The sequence below is a fragment of the Acanthochromis polyacanthus genome, chromosome 8 (assembly GCF_021347895.1).
Source record: "Acanthochromis polyacanthus isolate Apoly-LR-REF ecotype Palm Island chromosome 8, KAUST_Apoly_ChrSc, whole genome shotgun sequence".
Classification (NCBI taxonomy): Eukaryota; Metazoa; Chordata; class Actinopteri; family Pomacentridae; genus Acanthochromis; species Acanthochromis polyacanthus.
In genome coordinates, this window is record NC_067120.1 from 35,577,837 (window position 1) to 35,597,554 (window position 19,718).

The window sequence follows — 19,718 nt, forward strand, 5'->3', positions numbered from 1 at the left end:
TTTGATATTTTAAATAAAGTAACTACAGTGAAATCTGACAATTTTAAGCTTATTTTCAAGATGCTTTCTCTATGTAACCACACAAAACTGATGGTATTTATTACAAACAGTCGGAAAGTTGAACCACTCTTTCCATTTTTACAGTTTCTGGCTCTAAAAAGAGTGTGCATTTTGAAGATTTTTTAAAAACAAAACATGCCTGTAAACAAAGTGGTGCTACAAGGGTTACAAGGGACAAGCACATCTCATTACAATGAGTGATGAAGTTATTTTTCCTGCACTCTGCAACTTACAAGTCTCCCATAACTATCAGTCTTAATCATTTGTAATCCTTTACATTTTCAACAACCACAAAGAGACTAGAAAATCCCATAAAAGACCCAAATGACCAGAAAATGATGAAAACAATAGCTTAAAAAGACAAGAAAAATCCACAAAATGAACTCAAAGAGATGAAAAACAACCAAAGAGACAAGAAATAACCACCAGTGTAACAGAAATTAGACAAAAAAACAACAGTTTTATTATGTTTTCCACATCTTGTCCTGTGGTGAAGTCTACATTTGTAACACTGAGGTGATGAACCATGTACCAGTCGCACATTTGGAAAATTCAATAAAAAAACTTGTACGTTAAAAAAAATAACATACCATTACGTCTTTATTATTACATTAAAAAGATGTTTTTTTTAATCGTGGTGTCCTGTGGTCATAGAGCACCCAAGAGAGTCACAATAATTTAAATTTAAAGAAAGGTTTTGTTGCTTTAAACCAAATTATGTAAGGAAGTTTCCCCTGCAGTCTTCAAAGGCATGAAAAATGAATGAGTGTGACTGAAAATGAAATATATACAAAAGGTAAAAAAAGCAGCACAGATTTGTCCAGATGAACAGTTCAGATATCAAACTTGTCTTCACAGATACAGTGTCCGTTCTCCTCGTAGTCCTCTCGAGTCACCACCATCTCGTCGTAGTCGGGGGTGTGAGCCAGAAGCTTCCCTCCTTCCCATGAATAACACACCGGACTGGAAGAAAAGACAGAAAACAAACAGGAAATTTAGCTTTTTCTGTCTCTTTGTGGTTGTTTTTCCATTTCTTTGTGGTCATTTTGTGTCTTTGTAGTCATTTTGAGACTTTTTGTGGTTATTTTGTGTGTCTTTGTGGTCATTTTGTGCCCATTTGTGGTCATTTTGTGTCCATTTGTAGTCATTTTGTGTCCATTTGTAGTCATTTTGTGTCCCTTTGTGGTCATTTTGTGTCCATTTATGGTCACTGTGTGTCTCGTGGTTGTTTCGTTTCCATTTGTGGTCACTGTGTGTCTCTTTGTGGTTGTTTCGTGTCCCTTTGTGGTCATTTTGTGTCCATTTGTGGTCACTGTGTGTCCCTTTGTGGTCACTGTGTGTCCCTTTGTGGTCATTTTGTGTCCATTTGTGGTCACTGTGTGTCTCTTTGTGGTCATTTTGTGTCCATTTGTGGTCACTGTGTGTCTCTTTCTGGTTGTTTCGTGTCTCTGTAGTAATGTTTAAATCTCTTTTGGGTATCTGGTTATTTTGTGTGTATCTGTGGTCATTTTGCATCTCTTTGCAATGATTTTGTGTATCTTTAGGACAGTATTTTCTGGAACGATCCCTCGGTCTGCTTATGAACTAAGTGCTAATATTTCCAGATTTAAAGTCTTTGAGTTCCATAAAACAGTTAGAAAGACAAATAAAAGTGTCCCAAAGAGGCATGAAACAACCACAAAAACATGTTATTCTACTTTTTTTTTTATCCACACCACATCATGCATGACAGTTTCAGATGAATTCCGTGAGCCCTGGCTGTGCTTCACTCACTTCTCAGGTTGGATCACCGACACAGGAAGGTGGGCGGGGGCCAGAGATCTAAGCTCCGCCTCCAGTCGCTCTCTGAAGCCTGGAAACAGCGTGTTTCCTCCGGTCAGGACGATGTTCTGGTAGAAGTGAGGCTGCATTTCTGACGGCAGAGAAACACGATAGCAGCTGCTCAGAGGCAAATAACTGGTAAACATGTAAACACGTAAAGTAGTCTGACTGTTTATCCGCTGTTGTTCCTCTTAATGTGGCGATAATCCAGCTAGTTTTGAGTTTGAGCTCCTCTTTGCGGCTGCAGTTTTATATTATCGGTGATTTAATTTGTGTCCACACAGATGTTCAGCTTCATAAAAACCGTCAAGCAGCCAGAGATGCTTATTATTGGTCTGCATGTTTATTAAGAATCCATCTCAAGCTATTATTGAAGACATTCTGGGATATAAAATGAAAAATAAATAGCACCTTTTATGTGGAATTCTGGTGCATGTGAACTGAAGCAGCGATCCCCAACCACTGGGTCATTTGGTACGGAGCCACACAGAGGAAATAAATAACTTACATTATTTCTGTTTTAGTTATTATCCGAGTCTGAATGACGTTTTATTTTGAAAAATGACCGGATTCTCTCCGTTACATCCTTCTATGACTCACTCTTGACGGTCATGTGATACGTCACCGATAAAATTAAACCTACAAACTCGCAAAATGAGTAAAAAACAAATGTCTGTGGAAAGTTTCTTTGCAAAGGGGAATATGTCAGACTCACAAAACTTTATTCATCCCCGGGGGTAATTAACCCTCCTGTTGCCTTCATTAATGGGCACCAAAAAACATTGTTTCCTCGTCTAAAAAAAAATCCAAAAACTCAGCAAAAAAATTCCCCAAATTTCTGAAAATTAGCAAAACCTTCAGAAAGAAAATTCTAATAATTCCTTAAAAGTTTCACTTAAAAAATTCCCCAAATTTCTGAAAATTAGCAAAACCTTCAGAAGAAAATTCTAATAATTCCTTAAAAGTTTCACTTAAAAAAATTCCCCAAATTTGGCAAGGAAATTCTTGCAAATATTTTCAAAAAATGAGTAAAAATCTTCCAAAAATAATCCTAAAAATATCTAAAGTGATTACACATATGTATCAGTAAAACTTCTACTATTTTCTTTAAGAATATGCCCAAAAAATCAACCAAAATCCAGCGAATTTCGCTGGATTTTGGTTGATTTTTTTGTGAATGTTCTTAAGAAACATTGTCAACATTTCTTTTTTTTTCCACCAAAAAATGCTCAAAAAATTTCTCAAAAATGCTGAAGTTTCACTGTGAAAATAGATATTTTTTTCCCACATTTTCAAACTTTAAAACGGGACAATTTGAGCCGCGGGACGACACGAGAGTTAAAAGGGCACGTAGAGCAGGCAGTGCAACAACGAGGTAAGAAATGGAGTGAAAAAACAAGAAATTAGAGATGAGGAACATAAATAAAACAAATAGGGATAAATGTATATAAATGTAGAACATGGATTCATGTTTGTTATTACATTTAGAAAATACCACAGCTTTTATGCCGGTCGTATTATTTTTTCTGTTGTATTTATCCGCTACACCTTAAAGCCCGGTCCGTGGCACAAAAAAAAGGTTGGGGAGCGCTGAATTAAGGTAGTTTTGGTTGCAGCTGAGGATAAAGCGGTGTATAGAGGATGGATGGATGGATGGATGGTTGCAGCTGACCTTCAGGCAGGGACTGGATGGAGTCAACGATGGCTTCAGGGATCCCCATCTCCTGGATGCCGATGTCCGACGGGTGGAAGAGCATCTCGGGGACAGCGAAGCGTTCGTTGGCCAGACGAAGAATCTGCTCTCCAGTCTTATACTTTCCATTAAACACCATCTCCTCTCTGGGCTGGAGGACAGAAGCACCAGTGAACGGGTTCCTTTAGTTTCTTTTATGCTTGGTTGTCAGTCATCTTTTAAAAGTTGCAATGTTTTACTAGTTTCTTTTACTGTTTTATCCAGTGTTTTGTGTAGTTTAATGCTTTCTGAAGCAGTTTTTAACCCGTTTTGAAAGGTGCTGTAGAAATATAGTTTATTATTAATATTAGAATGGATTCATCAATAATCAAAATATTCATTTGTTGTAGCCCTCAAATCATTTCTTTATTTTTTCTTCATTTCAGGATTTTCTTTGCTTTATTTAGCAGCTTTTATCCCACTGATAGTGTGTGTGGGTGTTGATTTTCTGTTTGTTGTCTCTCTGTGGTCATGTTGTGTCTATTTGTGGTCATTTTGTTTATCTGTAACCATTCTGAGCCTCTGTGCAATCATTTTGATGCTATCCGTAGTCTTTTCTGTCTTTGTAGTCATTTTGAGCGTCTTTGTGGTCGTTTTATATCTATTTGTGGTCATTTTGAGTCTCTTTATAGTAATTTTAAGTCTATTTGTGGTTGTTTTTCCATTTCTTTGTGGTCATTTTGTGTCTATTTGCAGTTTTTTTTGTGTGTATTTCTGTCATTTTGTGTGTCTTTGTGGTCATTTTGTGTCTATTTGCAGTTGTTTTGTGTGTCTTTGTGGTCATTTTGTGTCTATTTCTGGTCATTTTGTGTCTATTTGCAGTTGTTTTGTGTGTATTTCTGGTCATTTTGTGTCTCTTTGTGGTCATTTTGTGTCTATTTCTGGTCATTTTGTGTCTATTTGCAGTTGTTTTGTGTGTCTTTGTGGTCATTTTGTGTCTCTGTGGTCATTTTGTGTCTCTTTGTGATCATTTTTTGTCTATTTGCAGTTGTTTTTTGTGTATTTCTGGTCATTTTGTGTCTATTTGTGGTCATTTTGTGTCTCTTTGTGGTCATTTTGAGTTTCCTTGTGGTTATTTTGAGTCTTTGGTGGTGATTTTGTGTCTGCTTTGGGTTCTTCTTGCCTCTTTGTGGTAGTTTTCAGTGTCTTTGCGGTAGTTTTCAGTGTCTTTGCAGCCATTTCATGTCTCTTTGTGGTCACTTTTCATTTTAATTTTGTGGGAATGTTGAGTATCTTCTTGGCCATTTTGTGTCTCTGTGGTTGTTTTGAGTCTTTTGTGTATTTTTCTTTTGTCTTTGTGACTGTTTTTCCATTACTTTGCGGTCATTTTGAGTGTCATTGTGGTTATTTTGTGTATATCTGCAGCCATTTTGAGTCTCTTGTGGTCATTTTGTGCTAACAAAAAAACAATTAATCCGCTCATTTCTATCACTTTCATAACTTTTTTGATTGCCTTAGATTTTCTTTAACTACCTCTTCACTGTCATGCACCAGCACCAAGTCTAAATCTGTTTCCTGGTCAAAACTTTGCAATAAAACTGACTGTGAAACACTTAAAACACGCTGCCAGATGCCGTCTCACCTTGCAGAAACCTTTTTTGATGGAGCTGAAATCCGGCAGAACATAATCCCTCATCAAAGTGTTCTCTTCAGCCTTCATCCTGAAAACACAACACACTTAGTCACAGCAGGAAATATGATGCCAGTTTATTCATGTAGACGGTTTAATCTCATTTATCTGTGTTAAATAAACTGATTTCAGAGGTTGCTGGTGCATCCGTCTTACTGTGCGATCTCCATGTCTTTGTAAAACTGCTGCGACACGTAACAGACGTCTTCTTTCACCTGGTTGATCACGTGAGTTTCATCCATAACGTGCAGCTGCCTGCAAAAACAGAAACACTTTGTTATAATTGATTAAAACATTTTTAGTGGGATGAGATGCTTCAATAAAAATAAAAAGCAGGCATCAAACAACAAAAAGATGCAAACTATCACAAAAAGATGCAAAACCATCACAAAAACTGCCATGAAGAAACACAAAATGACCACAAAGGGACACAAAATAAAGACAAAAAGACACAAAATTATCAGAAAACGGCTGAAAACAACAACACACGCAAAAACAAAACACAAAAAGTGACTACAAAGAGATTTAAGACAACAAGAAAGACATAACAACTTAAAACACACAAACCAACCAAATGAGCAACACCCTACAAAACGCATAAAACAGCCATAAAGACACATTATAGCCACAGATTTAAAAAACATTACACACAATAAGTAAAAAATGACAACAAAGAGACACAAAATCATCAACGCAAAGAGATTTAAGACAACAAAGACTCAAAACAACCACAAAGACAGACAAAACCACCACAATGATACAGAAAGCCACCACAAACCAAAACAAAGAGACAAAAAAACAACCACAAATAGACTAAAATAACCAAAAATAGATAGAAAACAACAAAAACAAGCGATAAAACAACCACAGAGACACAAAACAACCACAAATAGACTAAAATAACCAAAAATAGATAGAAAACAACAAAAACAAGCGATAAAACAACCACAGAGACACAAAACAACCAGAAATAGACAAAAATAACCAAAAACAGATAGAAAACAACAAAAACAAGTGATAAAACAACCACAGAGAGACACAAAACAACCAGAAATAGACTAAAATAACCAAAAATAGATAGAAAACAACAAAAACAAGCGATAAAACAACCACAGAGACACAAAACAACCACAAATAGACTAAAATAACCAAAAATAGATAGAAAACAACAAAAACAAGCGATAAAACAACCACAGAGACACAAAACAACCACAAATAGACTAAAATAACCAAAAATAGATAGAAAACAACAAAAACAAGCGATAAAACAACCACAGAGACACAAAACAACCACAAATAGACTAAAATAACCAAAAATAGATAGAAAACAACAAAAACAAGCGATAAAACAACCACAGAGACACAAAACAACCAGAAATAGACTAAAATAACCAAAAACAGATAGAAAACAACAAAAACAAGCGATAAAACAACCACAGAGACACAAAACAACCAGAAATAGACTAAAATAACCAAAAACAGATAGAAAACAACAAAAACAAGCGATAAAACAACCACAGAGACACAAAACAACCAGAAATAGACTAAAATAACCAAAAACAGATAGAAAACAACAAAAACAAGCGATAAAACAACCACAGAGACACAAAACAACCACAAATAGACTAAAATAACCAAAAATAGATAGAAAACAACAAAAACAAGCGATAAAACAACCACAGAGACACAAAACAACCAGAAATAGACTAAAATAACCAAAAACAGATAGAAAACAACAAAAACAAGTGATAAAACAACCACAGAGAGACACAAAACAACCAGAAATAGACAAAAATAACCAAAAATAGACAGAAAACAACAAAAACAAGCGATAAAACAACCACAGAGAGACAAAAAACAACCAGAAATAGACTAAAATAACCAAAAATAGATAGAAAACAACAAAAACAAGCGATAAAACAACCACAGAGACACAAAACAACCAAAAAGAGACACAAAAACACCACAAAGATACAGAAAACCACCACAAAGCTACACAAAGAGATACAAAACAACCACAAATAGACACAAAACCACAACAAAGGGACACAAAACTACCACAAAGAGACACAAAGCAATGACTGTGACACAAAATAGTTACAAAGAAACACAAAACAACTACAAATAGACACAAACCAAAAAGAAAGACACACAAAATAATCACACAGACACAAAAACATCACAGACACACAGAATAAACACAAATAAAACACAAATAGACACAAAATCGCAATAAAGGGACACAAAATTACCACAAAAAGACACAAAACAATCACAGGGACACAAAATAGATACAAAGAAACACAAAACAACCACAAATAGACACAAACCAACAAGAAAGACACACAAAAACCCTACAAAGACACATAAACCAAAAGAAATAGACAAAAGCAACACCCCGAAGTGGCACAAAACAGACACAAAATAACCACAAAGAGATACAAAATAAACACAAAGAGACGAAAAATAAATACAAATTGATAGAAAACAAGAAAAATAAGCGATAAAACAACCACAGAGAGACACAAAACAACCAAAAAGACACACAAAAACACTACAAAGACACATAAACCAAAAGAAATAGACAAAAGAAACACTCCAAAGTGGCACAAAACAGACACAAAATAACCACACTGAGACCAAAAAGAAATACAAATAGATAGAAACCAAGAAAAACACGACATAAAACAAGCGCAAAGAGACACAAAACAACCGCAAAGACACAAAACCATCACAAAGCGGTGTATTTACCGATAAGAGATGATCTCCTTCAGGTGGTTGGTCAGCAGCTTCCCTCCTACATTGATCCTGAAGGTACAGTAAACCGTCATTAACGTTGTGTTGTTGTTGTTGTTGTTGTTAGCTGCTGCCGGTCAGCGTCCTCTCACCTGCGGATTCCGTCCTTCATCTTCTTGCTCCGGCAGTAGGGGGCGATGTGGGTGAAGGAGAAGCCGGAGTCGACCACCAGGCAGCAGAGCTCCGTGGGTTTGGTGTGGAAGTAGTGATGAGCGCTGAGAGAACCGGCTGGACGGACACAAAGCCAACGTTACAACACTCAGAGCTGCTCCTGAACGCCTCAGAGAACTCAATTAAAACCTCAGCGCTGAAGTTAGAGGGAAACAACTGCAGAGCTGGAAGAGATCAAACTAAATCAACACCTAGATTCATTTCATTAGGAATTAATTATTCCTTAAATGCACAAAAACTAACGGAAAAACAGAAAAATATCAACATTATTTTGCTTCACAAGACTTGTGCTGATGCATTTATCAAGGCAAACTCAAGATCTACCTTTACAGTCAGGCTTTAATGGAGCTGATAGAACCTATTTATTTATCTATACAACAGAACAGAATGGAAATGCTTCACTAACCTAGAGGAGAAAATACTACAGTTCCCACCATAAAAACAGATAAATAAGCAAAAATATGCAGTAAATAAAAATAATGAGAAAAAATATAATGCGCTGAACATCATATGGAAAGAAAGTACAAATATTAAAGAGTTTATTTTGTGTCTATTTGTGGTCATTTTGTGTCCATTTGTGGTCATTTTGTGTCTCTGTGATCATTTTGTGTCTATTTGTGGCCATTTTGTGTCTATTTGTGGTCATCTGATGTCTTTCTGTGCCATTTTTGGACAGATTTCAAGCAATTTTGGTCATTTTTGCCATGGGTGATTTTCAATTTTGGGGGTTTTATTTATTTATTTATTTTAAATCATTTTGAACATTTTTTTTTGTTATTTAGGGCGGGTTTTGATATGGATTTTGAACTAATTTTCTCACATACTTGCATATTTTAGTCTATTAATTTGTTGCTTCATTCTTTAAAATAGTTCTTGTTCTGTTTTTTATGAACTTTGACATATATAGTCCTTTACCTATCTGTCTCTCTATAATTTACTTACGATTATTAGATTTATTTTATTCCATCTGGTGTTTCCTCATTGCATACATATTCAGTTCCTAAACTTTGTGTTTTCAGTCTTTCATCTATGACATAATATTTGAGGCGCTGCTTGTATTGTTTTATGGCATTTTTATTGCTTTAGTCTGTAAAGCACCTTATTTTACATTTAATTTTGTATTTGAAGTCTGATTCATTGAATAGTAAAATAACTCCTTTGTGAAACTTTCTTGTGACTCAAAGAAATGTGCAATATTTTTTTCCTCCTTGCTGCTCAGAAACACACAGACAGATCTGCTGAATGTCGGCGGTAAATGAAAATGTTGAGTTTCACCTGATATATTTCAGTTTGCACTTTGGAAACCTGCCCTGACTTTACAGATGAAACCTGATGTGTGTTTCTGCAGTGAACTCTCAGTCCAGAATCCACTGGACGGTGAACAATTTGACCCACCGTTGATGCGGAGCGCCGACTGGAACTGATATTCCTCAAACAGGATCTCGTTCATCGACTCTTGAATCAAGCTGAAGTTGAAGTAGGGCTCCGTGATGACGATGCTGGTGTCTGCAAACTCCACCTGCAGCGAGGAAAAACACGGTCGGCCGTCTGCACAGCTCATCAAACACTCCCCACGCCGGTGAAAATAAAAACACACCTTGAACATCTCTTTTCCGAACAGGTGATCCCACACTTTCCTCTGGACGTCCCAGTTGACCAGGTAACCCTGAACACACACAGACACTGATGAGAAACAACCTGTGGGCTGATGTAAAGCTTGAACTGCTCCACCAGGTGGCGCTATCTCACCTTCTGGAAGGGCAGAATGTAGAAGAGACCTGAAGGATCTTTGATCTCATCCAGCTGGTTGGCCGTGAAGGTTTTTAATCTGGACGTCTTGGAGCGAAACTGGCAGTTTGGAATGATGCTGAGGAAGAAACAGAAGAAAAGAAATCACTGATGCGGCGCTGCAGGAACAGAAGAGCTTCCACTTTTGGGTCATTAGGGGAGGCCAGTTGCTTGTTGGAATGATCTTTGACTTCTGAAACTGACATCTCCACATTTTAAAAGTGAAAATTCCAACATTGTCAGAATTTTTTATCCAGTGGAAATTTTCAACGAATCTCAAGTTGGAAATTGAAGAGATTCCACTTTCAGATGTCCATATCTCTTGAAGCATACGTCCTGAAGTCATCAATTTTTAGGAGATGTTCAGAAGTTTCTGATGAATGCAGCAAATTCTGACAAACAAGCCTCAGGTTTGTGTGTAAGGGGGAGTACACCTTATTTCACAGGTTCGCAAAGCCATTGTATTGTATAGGCTCTTACAATGTTTCATACGACCCAGTTTAACATGCTACACATCATTTTAAAGCTTATGAGTTGCAAATTATCATTTTAACAGTTAGAAGTTACATGCAGTGATCCCTGGGGACAAAATCTTGTCATAAACATGCCAATCTTTTGATGCTATCTACTCAGAGTCCATAAATTTTGGGTTTATGACTATTATACCTTTTGATAGAGTAACCTACTGTAAAACAAATAATGGGTGCTTTGGGGATAATTCTTTTTGTTATTGCCACAGCAACCATTTCAATATAAATAACTCTTCACCCCAGAATGAAAATGGTCTTAAGTGGTCAAATTATAACGTATTTAAAAAAGCATCCATTATTTTAAGAAGTATTGTCTTAAGAACAATCTGTGAAAAAAATCAGCATGATTGCTCAAATAGTTTAAAAGTTATTAGGTTTTATGTAACGCCTGTCCCAAAACATACAGATTTTGAGAAAATGGCAGATAAAGATTGTGAACCATGCACAAGTACTTGCCAAGCTGTTGTATGTCACTAACTAAACGTTTCTTTGATGCCTAATGAATAGTTTAAGCACTTAACATTTTTTTTAGATTTTTTGAAGGCATAATATAAGGTGTACTCCCTCCTTAAGAATTCTCAGATTCTGGATTTGTTCAAAAATTGCAAAGAAAATGAGTTTTACAAAAAATGTGAAAACGTATCTCTGTCATACACAGTATTCTCACAGTAACATGAATCAAATAGATCCTATCTGAATGACATTACCAATGCTTACAAAACTTCCATGCCAAGAACAGTAAAGAAAATGAGTCTGTGACCATACAGACAAACTTTTGTGAGCTGTCCTGCAATTTCTGGCCATTGCTTGTGTCAAATCCTAGGAGCTTAACCTTAATATTTAGTCAGTATGACTGCAATATATAAAATATACACAAAAATATAAGGTTGTTTACTCACTGTAATGCACTTTGAGTCAGTGTTTGTTGTTTTACATGAGCTATATAAACACGTTGATTTGATGCGTCGCTGATATAAAGAACCTATTTCTGGACACTGAATTATAGTTCAGTTCAGGTTTTTATATTTGGTATTTAAAAATGTTATAATTCGTGAGTTTCATCATAAACAGAAAAAAAATACAATCGGCAGATTTTTGAATGGAATCTTGCATTGAGGTTGTATTCTTTCGTACAAGAGAAAAGAACAGTGTTGTGTTAGAGATACCAAAGGTTATGTATTTACTACACCACATTTTAGTTGGACCACTAAGGGCGTATATTTGGTCCTGAAAGGTCTTCTGAATCCTGAGTATATTAAGTTAAGTTAAGTTAAAAATGAGCACTGAAAATCTCAAATTTGACAGTTTTTGAATGGAGTCTGGTGTTGTGGGTTATTCTTTTTTTGTGCAAGAGAAAATAACAGTGTTGTGTTAGACAGATATACTTCAAGTAGATATTACTCAGTTGGACCTCTAAGGGTTTGTATTTGGTCTTTAAAGTTGCTCTGAATCCTGAGTTTCTGTAAAAAAAAAAAAGAGCACTGAAAACCTTAAAACAGACCGTTTTTTGAACGGAGCCTGGCGTAGAGGGTCTTTTTAGTACAAAAGAAATAAACAGTGCTGTGTTAGAGGGTAGCGCCAAATGTTGTGCACATATTTAACCGCATTTCAGCTGACTTTTTCTCGAACATTCTGTTTTTAGCTTGTTGGCCTGTTTATTATCATCATTAAATTAGCAACAGGAAAAAAAATAGCAGCACCGTTAGCTTCAATGCTAACAGCCGCTCCTACCTGACTTTCTCCAGACTGTATCCGATCTTCGCCGTGTACGCTCCGTTGTCCAGAACAAGCGTCGCCATTTTAGACCGGCAAATTATCACATTAAAGTAATTAATTCAAGTTTAATTCACATTTAGTAACCCTGAAAACATAACAGCACACAAACTTCCGCCATCACCGCTTCAGTAACTCCACCAGCCAATCAGATTCCTGTTCCTCCTACCGTCATTGGAGGGCTGCGTAACCAATCAGATACGAGGTTTGGGTCCGTTCAGAAAAGAGTCCGGATGGAAACGGCCATCAGGGGACTGACTGGTGCGCTGTACTGTAGTCAATGGTAAAGTGGATGATTTCCTCACTTTAACACTCATAACTCGCGCAATTCTTGATTGATTTACAAACGGGTTAGTTTATTACAAACCTTATTAACGTGGCTATGATTCAGGCCAAATGTTGAAATCGCAGCTTTTCGTTTTGAAAAAGGCGGCATAGTTGTGTGTCTTTTCTGCCTGGCTACTCAAGGCTGAGAACACAATCTGATTTTCAATTATTAGGTTTTCCTGAGACAAACGTTTTTTGAGAACCTAATCTTTAGGCGAAATTACATTCTTTGTGGTTGTGCTTGTATTTATTTGCTTGTTAAGAGACTTTGATTGAGACCTTAGTCTTATAACAAAGTTGATTTAGAAATTTTAAGTACTCTGTCGTTTCAACATAACTTAAGTTGCACATCATTTGTGTTTAGTTTGTTAAAAACATCTTAACATTTTTATTCTTAGAACCTAGCGTGAAAATGCCAGATTTTTGTGCGGCATACGGCTGCTCTAATGAGCGTAGCCTCCAAATAAGAGCCCATGGGATCACCTTTCACAAGTAAGATCTGACAATATTATGACTCAAACTAGGTTACTTGTTATGTACAATACAAGTTCTGTTACACAGGAACAGCATGGCTTTGAGGTCCGTGCATGTAGTATAATTCGTTGTTGTTGCTCACACTGTACAAAGAAAACACTCGTTTTCGGGGTTATTTCCTATTTCATTGACGTATGGAGTGAAAAGCAATTCTGCACAACACAGCGACCGCTTTCCCCTTATCCAAGTTGCACAATGAAAATTGAAAAAAGGAAGTCCAGAGCCTTCAAAGTAAAAGCATGGCGTTTCGAATGATGCGTATGAGACGGCGTAGTTTAAGGAGAAGAAATGGAAAAGCACAACAATATCCTACATAATTAACATAAGTCGTAACTAATATGCCAGCAGTGTCCCACGCTATTGACATCGGAAGACACCCGGCAGGATCAATAAAACTAGCTAGCTGTGGTGGCTAATTACCAGCCACAGTGCTAATTTTTTTTTTGCAGCTAATGTGAAATGTGGGGCCAGCGTGTTATTTTTATGCTTAACCACAAGGTGGGACATCATCATTAATACCCAATAGGAGGGCAGGTGATCAGCAGCAGATATTTAGCTGGGGAAGCAAATAGTATGCTGGTCATGTCAAAGTGTCATTGCCGCACTGAAAAATCCCGGCTGGTGAATGTGTAACTTGAAATCCCCCCGCAGAAGAGACGAGCGACACGCCGGACCTGATGTGTTTAAACTAGAGTCTGCACTGCAAACAACAACATGAAAAACAATAAAAATCCTTATATATATGTATATATATATATATATATATATATATATATATATATATATATATATATATATATATATATATATATGCCAAGAAGGTCAGGAAAAATACAATAGAATAGTGTTTTGGGGCAAAAAAACTTCACTGTTATTTTGCGGATTGTTCCTGTTTTGTTAAATTATACAAAACTTTTCACAAAGAATTTGCTTTTTTGTTGTTGTTTTGGGCTTTGTTTTGCAGATTTTCCTATTTTTTGTAGTTTTTAAATTAAATATTGTACATGAAAATTACTAGAAAAAATCTTAAAACACTAACATTCCATATCTATGAAAAGAAATTAACTGTTATATTACAGATTTTACATCGAGTGCTCAATTTTACACTGTTAAAGAAAGAAAGAAAGAAAGAAAGAAAGACTATTAAACACTGTTAAATGGCAATGAGTGGTGTGAGAAAAAATATGTAAAAACAGTGAAATATAGCAATTTTCAAAAAACTGTTAACATAAAAAATATAAACTAAATCTAAAAATTTAAATACAAAATACAATTTATTCTTTTAAGTGTATTTGTTGAACAGGTTGTTGGTTTAGTATTTTTTGTTGTTGTTGTTGTTTAACAGATTTTCCCAGTTAAATTGCACACTGTTATAAAGCAGCATAAAAGCAATAAAAATCTCTCTCTATATATGTACACATATATATACATGTCACCTCTCAATAGAAATTAACATTTGTACCTTTGCATCATGCTAATTTACAGATGTATAATTCTAAGACTGTTGCCTCACTTTATTTAATTCATTTTTAAGTTTTTGAGTGCTTAATTCAGTTTATTATGTCAAGTTTTTATATTCAGACAATTAAAAACACAATGAAACATGAAGTTGAATGAACTCCCTCCAGAAATTTCACAAAACTCATTAAATTTATGATAAGCTAATATGAGCACAGTTATTGAGAGTTAAAACTAACCAGAGACTGTTCTTGATAGGAGTTTGAAGAAAAGCAGCATTATGGAAATTTTCTGTGTTTCTAACACGTTAAATCAACTCATGCTTGTTACTTTCCATGATAATGGCATTTAAATTCTAACCATGACAAAGGTTTGTATTGAATTCAGTCCTTAAAACCACACATTTACTCAATAGTTGCCACGTTAGAGAAGGCCTTCTGTTGTCTTCTTACTCTATAAAAGAACTCTTTAAACTAAAAAAAAAAAAATGTCACATTTAAAGCAAGTTTGCAACTACTGTCCATGTCATTTACATGTCAACTCAACTGAATATCTTAAGTTTATTAAATTTGTGTTTTTAAGTTCAGCTAACTCTGCTACTTTTACTGTTTTAACCAACATAAACAACATAGGCTCACTTAACTCACACTTTTAAGTCAGCGGGAAAATTTGTGTGTCAAGTTGAACAAACTTAAAGTGATTTACAGCATATTTCATATTAATATGCTTAACATCAAAGGCTAATTTTTCTTTCCTCTGTGTACTTTCACTTCCATTATCCACAGCTGCCTATTCAACAGCCTAACCTTTGACAAGCTGACTTTCTAAATAGGCTATTAAAGGCCATTGTGTGCACCATTAGCCTGCAGGAGGCATTATATAGTCGACTGAAGACCTAGATTTCCGTGCACTGTGCAGCTCTTTGTCCTTACACAATATTTACACACATTTTGCAGAGGCCAAACTGCTTCAAACAGTCCGAGTATCCTCACAACTGTTAAAACGCTTCCTCTGGAATGTGTGACATGCATATGCGCAAAGTTTTACACCTATATCTTGCATATAAGCACAGATTTCACAACAGAAACCAGACTACATGTATCCCAAAATGAGCTTACAATCTGTCCCACAGGTGGGAGAGCAGCTGGAGTTTCCGGTCCGTGCACGAAGTATAATTCGTTGTTGTTGCTCACACTGTACAAAGAAAACACTTGTTTTGGTCTATAACTTAGTCTGAGGAAGGCTATCCCATTTTGAAATTTACCTGCCTCCTATTTTTTTTTTTTAAGCTTTGGATCTTCAGTTTTTGCCTTGTGCCAGTAATGTTGTTATGTGTTCAAATTTCTATCATATTGTAGGCAGAGGGATTCCTAATGCTTTGGCATCAGGTGGCTGTCCAGTCAGGGTAGGTGGGGATCTCCTACCCTGTGCTTTAGATGCAGCTGATCTTTATGATGCGGAGACAGGCTCATCATTGACCAGACAGTCCTCATTCGGCAGAGATCCTTTTGCATCTGAGGAACAGAGAGCTCATGCACAGGGACGTTTCTCAGAAGCTGTTGGAGATCTCTCAGCATTGTCTGACCACACAGTCAACAATAATCCTGGGCCATTAGAGGATGCTCTGCAGCATCTTATCCATGTTTCAACATACAGTAAGTATGATACAGGACAAAGCAATACAAATGTTTTACTGGAAGCATTGGCGATATTTTAATAAATTCTGCAAAGACAGCTGAACCTCAACATTTCTTCTTTTTTGCCTTGTGCCAGTAACGAACAAATAAAAGCATCATATGGCTTGTCAGTAAACTGTATCTCAGTGGTACCCAGGAAGGGTTATGATGGTGTTGCTAGAAGAGCCCAGTACTTTTTGAGGTGGTGTTCTGTGTAAAAGGATTGAGAAGCACTGGTTATGTCACTTGCTCTATTCCACTCATACACTTTGATGAATAAGCATGTACAAACTACACCAAGGGCTAGGGAACCTTTACAATCAAGAGAGACACAAAACATATGTATGACTTATAGACCAGCCTATTAAACATCAGTATATTAAAGCACACCCATTTGTGTTCTCTTTTGTAGATTTTGAGAATGTAAAATAGTTTTTGGACTCAGCATTGACAGATGAACATGAATGGTTAAAATTAAAAATGTTACTGTTATTAATTTCATTATTATTATGTTCACATATTTTTCCATCGCAGCACGCAGCCACTGGAGACAGGCGAAAGAGCCGGAAGAGGAAGGCCACTGATCACCGGTATGCAGTGCCTTCTTGCCCCAAGGCTCTAAAGACCAAGCTCAATGCTGCAGCGTGAGAAGATCAATGGGAAAGGAGGGCCAAGAAGAACATGACTGCTCTTCTGGAGGAGCTGAAAGATAAAAATGCAGAATAAAGATTACAATACAAGTATAAACCATAATTAAGAATAGTAAGACACTAAATAACCTTTGATTAAAAAGACAGCTAGCAGACAATTTTCGTGCCCGAGATTTAGAAATCAATAAATTCAAAAGCTTAACATGATACTGTGCAGCTAGTTAGAGATATTGGTCATCAACCTTTAATCTTGTTTTTTTTTTTTAAGAAGGCTAGATTAACTTAAAAATTGCCCACTCCATTGTTGTAACTTCAGTTGGTTATGGGACACTGCAAAAATCCTGGAAAATGATTTATTGAAAAGAGTGGGAACCCTGTTTTATTTTTCTTTATTCATTATTTATTTTTTGTTCAATTGTCATTATTTGTTTTTTCATTTTCGCATTACTTTTTCTTATTTATTCATCATCATTTATTTATTTTGTCTATTTGAATATTGTAAATATTAAAGATTGACAGTATATCTGTGTGTATAGCTATTTCTTTATTACCCATCTACTTAATATAATTTTTATATTAATTCAGTGGTTTTGATTATTCTTAAGTAAGCAGTAAAAGAAGTACATCTCTGTTCTAAAATCGGTTGAAAATTGAGCAATCTACAGTGATTTTAAAATCCATGCTCCATTGACTTTAATGTTATGAGTGATCGAGCAGCCCTGTCCCAAGATGGCCGCCATGTGGTGACGTCGCCCCCCATAGACTGACAGCGCTCACGAGCCATCTATGTCTACATCTATGGGAAACTCTGTGTCATTTCTGTTCTGCGTCTACGTAAAAAGAGTTGATTTGCTGTATAGAAAAAGAGAAAAAATGAATATTAAGGTGTAAAAATGAATAAGAGCTTCATTAACGCATTCATGCACGAATTTTATTTTTAAAAAATTGTAAGATTTTTAAAAAAAAGTTTATTATTACTTCCAAACAAGACGTAAAATGTGTCCAACAGGGTTTTTTTTTAACCACATACAAAATTTTCAATAACAAACACAGCGGTCCAGTGTATTGTTACACCAACATGCACATATTTCTCAAGTTGATTACTTCAGTCACATTAAGATAATTAGTTTTTCTATTGCAAGTTTTCTAAAGGCTTTAAGTTTAAATACGCAGATAAGAAACTGTGTATGTAAAAATGAATCAACAGCACAGAAACAAACTTGGTCTTTTAGATAGTTTCCCCTCTATTTTTATTAAAAAGCCACTATTTTATCTAACATAAGGCTTATTAAAGCTTTAGAAGGTGATTACTTACATTAATATAATCATTTTATGTTACAGATTGTTTTGATTTAACCAGACATATGAGCTACTATCTCAATAAATATGAACTAATTTGCATTGATGTCTCCTGAAGAAGTTTGAAGCTGGTTCAGATTTCTGTTCTGGATATTGCTGCAAATTTGTGCATATTCAATGAGATAATACCTTCCTTATTTGCATATTTAAACATTACATTTCAGAAAACTTGTAATACAATAGAAAATTGTCTTAATGTCAGTAATCAGCTGGAGGAGTTTTGTTGTGATGTCTGTTGGTTAAATTTTTTATCTTGTTCTTAAATAATGTTTGACTTTTAAAGAATAATCTGTTTAGTTTGTGTTTTCATTGTGCTGTAAACCGCAGACCGTGTAATAAATAAAGGGTGAAGTGTTTCTGCTGCTCCCTTAGAACCCTCTGAGTCATATTTACTGCGCCAGAGAATGAACAAAGAACCGTTCTCTGTAGGATGTGTTTAAAACCTTACGAGGCATGAAATCCTGTTTGTTCAGCCTACAGTCTGAAAGGAAACAACGGCAATAAGGATCTACATCCAGGATACCTGCTGCCTGACTTGATCAATGATTTCTTCATGCGTTTAATTTTCTGTGAAATCAGCAGCTGAGTGTGACGATGGATCGACCTGAGGACAGCCGCAGGTCATTACAGACCGACAAGTAGCAAAAACTGGTTTAAAATTACAGAAGACTTGTTTGAAACGCTCAGAAATGGTTGAAAAAAACTCAAACATTGTCCAAATTAACTCAAAAACTGAACAAAACAACAAATAAACATATCCACAGGCACAAAAATCTAAAAAAAAAATGCTCAAAATATTTTAAAATTTGTCAGAAGTAACAACAACCTGTCCAAACAGAATGACAGGAAAATGTCCAAAGAATTTCCACAAAAAAATGATCAAATTGACTTGAAAGTTGTTTTTAAAAAAAAAAAAAAAAAAAAGGATCAGAACTTGTCCAAACTGACAAAAACAAAAACTTATGAATAAAAAAATGTCCAAATGATAAACAAAAAAAATCCAAGAAAAAAACCCCCTCAAAAGTATGTCCAATAACCCCCCTAAGGTCAGTTGTTCTTAATCAAAAAAGCGCATTTTTGAAAATAAGGATAAGATATTAGATATTATCAGATTATTATATTTATAGGTTACTCCTTATCCCAAATAACTAGAATAAATCTAAAATGTAAGTCCAACCAAAGCTCGGATCTTAGGAAGCTATATTATTCAAAATGAGAAAAATTGTCCAGAAAGGACTCAGACATTGTCCATATAATTCTCCAAAAATGCCTGTATTGACAAAATGTGTCAAAAATAACAAAAGCTTGACCAAAATTATTGAACACTTGTCCACAGTGACTCCAAATGAACTGGAAATTGTCGAAAATGACACAAAAATTGTGCAAAAGGAAATTAAATGTTTAAAAAAAATT

General features: G+C 35.6%; 1 protein-coding gene and 1 long non-coding RNA gene across 2 annotated transcripts; one reads left to right on the forward strand and one right to left on the reverse strand.

Moving 5' to 3' along the window:
• Positions 1-500: 500 nt before the first annotated feature.
• Positions 501-12,459, reverse strand: actr6 (actin related protein 6). The gene is made up of 11 exons (XM_022210143.2): positions 12,260-12,459; positions 9,960-10,077; positions 9,808-9,876; positions 9,606-9,729; positions 8,132-8,267; positions 7,995-8,051; positions 5,400-5,498; positions 5,196-5,274; positions 3,554-3,725; positions 1,834-1,972; positions 501-1,023 (listed from the first exon to the last, which is right to left on the reverse strand). Exons 1-11 carry the CDS (start codon positions 12,325-12,327, stop codon positions 894-896), a joined length of 1,191 nt encoding a protein of 396 aa, XP_022065835.1. The 5' UTR covers positions 12,328-12,459; the 3' UTR covers positions 501-893.
• Positions 12,460-12,519: 60 nt separating this feature from the next.
• On the forward strand, positions 12,520-17,467 carry LOC110962224 (uncharacterized). The gene is made up of 3 exons (XR_002596417.2): positions 12,520-12,584; positions 15,979-16,275; positions 16,831-17,467. It is a non-coding gene; the product is annotated as an uncharacterized LOC110962224 (long non-coding RNA).
• Positions 17,468-19,718: the final 2,251 nt, after the last annotated feature.

Coding starts and splice junctions, on each gene's coding strand:
- actr6 (XM_022210143.2), bottom strand. CDS start 12,327: ATGGCGACGCTTGTTCTGGACAACGGAGCGTACACGGCGAAGATCGGA. Junction 10,078..12,259: donor TACAGTCTGGAGAAAGTCAG/GTAGGAGCGGCT, acceptor TTTCTTCCTCAG/CATCATTCCAAACTGCCAGT. Junction 9,730..9,807: donor TCGGAAAAGAGATGTTCAAG/GTGTGTTTTTAT, acceptor TCCTCGCTGCAG/GTGGAGTTTGCAGACACCAG.